General features: G+C 43.7%; 1 protein-coding gene across 1 annotated transcript; it reads left to right on the top strand.

Annotated features, from left to right (window-relative positions):
* The first annotated feature begins 2,224 nt into the window (after nt 1-2,224).
* LOC131910677 (anaphase-promoting complex subunit 15-like) lies at nt 2,225-2,987 on the top strand. The gene is made up of 2 exons (XM_059262567.1): nt 2,225-2,288; nt 2,319-2,987. Exon 2 carries the CDS (start codon nt 2,329-2,331, stop codon nt 2,692-2,694), a length of 366 nt encoding a protein of 121 aa, XP_059118550.1. The 5' UTR covers nt 2,225-2,288; nt 2,319-2,328; the 3' UTR covers nt 2,695-2,987.
* Nucleotides 2,988-3,591: the final 604 nt, after the last annotated feature.

The raw sequence follows: 3,591 nt of genomic DNA on the forward strand, positions 1-3,591 counted from the left end.
CAGCATCACTTGCTGGGGGTCAGGTGTCCAAGTACATGAGTCCCTGGGGTCCACTTCCTGTCTAAATTACAACACAATCCTATATTAAAATTTTATTATTACTGTTATTATTATTACTGACTTCTGTAGAGAGTCTTTCTCTGTCCCACCAACTTCCAAATCACGACACAGAGACTTATTAATTATGAAATGTCAGCCAATAGCTTAGGCTTGTTTGTAATTAGCTCTTATAACTTAAATGAACCCATTTCTATTCATCTCTGTGCTGCCCCAGGCTCGTTTACCTCATCTACGTACTGTCCATCCTGCTTTCCTGCTTCCTCCTTGTCTCCTCGTGTCTCCACCCTTTCTTCTTCCCAGAGTCCCCTGTTCCTGGAAATCCTGCCTAGCTGTTGGCCATTTAGCTTTTTACTAAACCAATCAGAGTGACACATCTTCACAGTGTACAAAAAGATCGTTCCACAACAGACTTCAATGTCTGCTAATTGAAAACATGTAAAGATGTCTTCCAACACAGGGACTTTTCCCACATGACACCACAGGACAAGGTAACACTATATCAATTCCACATATCTTGTAGTCATCCAGCTTGCTTAGATCTTTCGTTAGCTCAAGTCCCTTGCTCACCACAAAGCTGCTGGATCTTGGTGACAGGCTCAGCTGGCTTGCTAGCCTCTGAGGTCATTCATAGTCTGATTTCCTGTTTCCTGGATAGAAAGGAACAAATCACGACTGGGGTAGGATGAGAAGAAGCACTCATCTGGCCCAGAACATTCCCATTCTTCCTGGCCTATTAAATTACAGTCAATAAGAAAAACTCTAAAACTTCAGAGACTTTCCACAAGATCCATTTCCCAAAGGAAATGCCATCAGAGTGTTGGTTCTCAAGCCTGGCTGCATCAGAACCAGCTGAGAAGCTTTTCAAAATGACGATGATTGCATCCTACCCACAGAGTACTAACTCTCAACCGGATGATTCACACACATACCCCAACGCCTTGGAAAGCCTTTAGCAATGGCTGAGGGCGAGCATCATAGGCATCTGGAGATATCTAGAGTCCAAGATGCTGATAAGTATTCCTCTGAGCACAGGACAGCTGAGTTACATAGCCCCAAATGCCAATAGTTCTCTGGTTTTAAGAAAAGCTGGCCCCGGGGTGAAGAGATGGCTCAGTCGTTAAAAGCTAGGCTCACAACCAAAAAATACGAGAAGAGCGGGCCCGAGCTCCAGCTCATTAGCTATGAATCCAGCCTAGGCACCGTGTTTTTAAAAAACCTTCCCCGGGTGATCTTAACATACAGCCAAGCTTGAGAATCCATGGCTAATACCTGTTGCTAGAGAATATTCCAGTAGGTGGCTAACTTCTACCTCCTGCCACTGAATTTCAACTGGAAATTTTCCCCTGGAGACTGGTTTGAGAGTTGAGAGTGTGTAAAAGGAGAAGAGTTTGTTGCTTTTTGTGAGCAAGCCAACGTGTCCCACAACATGTGTGATCTCTCCACCAATACCAGTTCTGTGGCTTATCACTCACCTTGTGAGTTGGCCTCCCTGGCACCATCCAGGAGGATCATTAACCACAGTCAAACAAAACCATCCCTGGGAACCTTGAAAACACGGGAAGTGGGAGAAGCCAGGCACAAATGGTTCCCATTTGTGTGCTCTCCTCCGATTTAAAAAGCGTCTAAAACAAGCAAATCCATAGAGATTGAAAGGGGAGGGGCTGGAGAGGATGGCTCAGTTGTTAAGAGCATGTACTGTTCTCGAAAAGGACCAAAGTTCAGTTCCCATCCCCCAAGTCAGGTGGCTCAAAACCTCCTGTGACTCCAGCTCCAGGGGACCTGACACCCTCTTCTGGCCATTGGGGGTACCTGCACTCGTGTGGACATACACCTGCACAAACACACAATAATTTTAAAATAAGTCTTATTTTAATTTAAAACTTAATAAATTAAATAATCAAAACTTTTGAATAACTTAAATGAATGATATTCAGCCCAGTGTTTCCCAGAAGAGCTACATGGCAAAGAGGAAATGCAGGGAGACTACTTACTGGGTACAGAGTATCCTGTTAGGACGAGAAATAAAAAATCTTGGAAATAAATAGAGGTGATGGTTGAACAACATGGTGAATATATGAAATACCCACTCACTGAGCAGTATTCTTTGAAAAAGTGGTTCATTTCATAGCATATGAATTTTACTCAATAAAAATTCATTAAAGAGCTTGGTGCGATGAGGAAACTGAGGCCCAGAGAGGTTAAGTGTATTGGCCAAAGTCAAACAGCTAGTAAGTGATGGAGCCAGGACTCAAACTCAGCTTAGGAGCCATGTCCACTTTGTTCCCTTCCCTGTTCCCTCGTGTGACTGAGACATTGTGGTTTAATCTGGATCGACCCTGTGTGAAGGAGACAGAGCTGCAGCAGCAGGAGCAGCAGGAGCAGGCCTGGCTCCAAAACATCGCAGAGAAAGACAACAGCCTGGTACCTATTGGCAAGCCAGCCTCAGAGCACTATGATGATGAGGAAGAAGAGGATGATGAAGATGATGAGGACAGTGAAGAGGATTCAGAAGATGATGAGGACATGCAGGACCTGGATGAGATGAATGACTATAATGAGTCACCTGATGATGGAGAGGTCAATGAGGTGGACATGGAAGGCAACGAACAGGATCAGGACCAGTGGATGATCTAGGTAGACAAGCCAAGGTGGCCTCAGGGTGATTCCAGGCCACCCCAACCTATCTTGCATCCACAGCTTCAGCCCCTCAGCCTGCAGAACCAGCTTGTGGCTGTAGTATCTAAAGCTTTCCCTTAGGCACTTTCTCAGCTGCTGCCAGGACAAGGTTTCCTTGGGCCCTCCCAGGCCATCAGTCTTCCCTTGAATCCCTAGGGCCTGAGCCCATCCCACCTTCCTGGCTGGTACCTCATTCCTTGGTTGCCAAGTATGGTCCCTTTCTAACCCTCTTTAATAAAGACACAGGACTGATTCTTCCCCCCCCCAAAAAAATTCATTAAAGAAAATTTTTTAATGTTTTAGCTAATATTTAACATTTCTAACATAAATGTAAATAGTTGCAAAGATATACTTTAAAATAAAACTAGTTAAAATGAAAATGTTACATGTTTCTTCTTCTAAATACACTCACTCTTGATGCCCCGGTTATTTATAAATGATCAAATATTTTTGAAACGTATGGCCAGAGAGATAACTCGATGGGTAAAAGCACTTGCACCAAGCCTGTTGACTTGACTCTCCTTCAATTCTGGTAGAAATCAATAATTAGAAACCTGTAAAAATGTTCTGTTGTCTACTTATTGGAGTCTTTTGATTCCTTAATTCCTAGAAATTAGTGTGTTAAACTCTTCAGCCAGGTATGGTGGCACACAATGGTGGCCCACCTCACCTGGTGGGCAGAGGCAAGAGACCTGAGTGTACAAAGCTAGCCTGAGTTACACAGCAAGACCCTGCTGCTTGGGATCTTACAACCTTTGAAAAACCACACTTACGGATTTTGAGATAAAGTTCATACTTTGGCAGAAGTTTTAAAGATACAAAAGGGAGCAGAATTTAGAGAGTTAATAACCATCT

This window comes from Peromyscus eremicus, chromosome 5, assembly GCF_949786415.1.
Source record: "Peromyscus eremicus chromosome 5, PerEre_H2_v1, whole genome shotgun sequence".
NCBI classification, from domain to species: Eukaryota; Metazoa; Chordata; class Mammalia; order Rodentia; family Cricetidae; genus Peromyscus; species Peromyscus eremicus.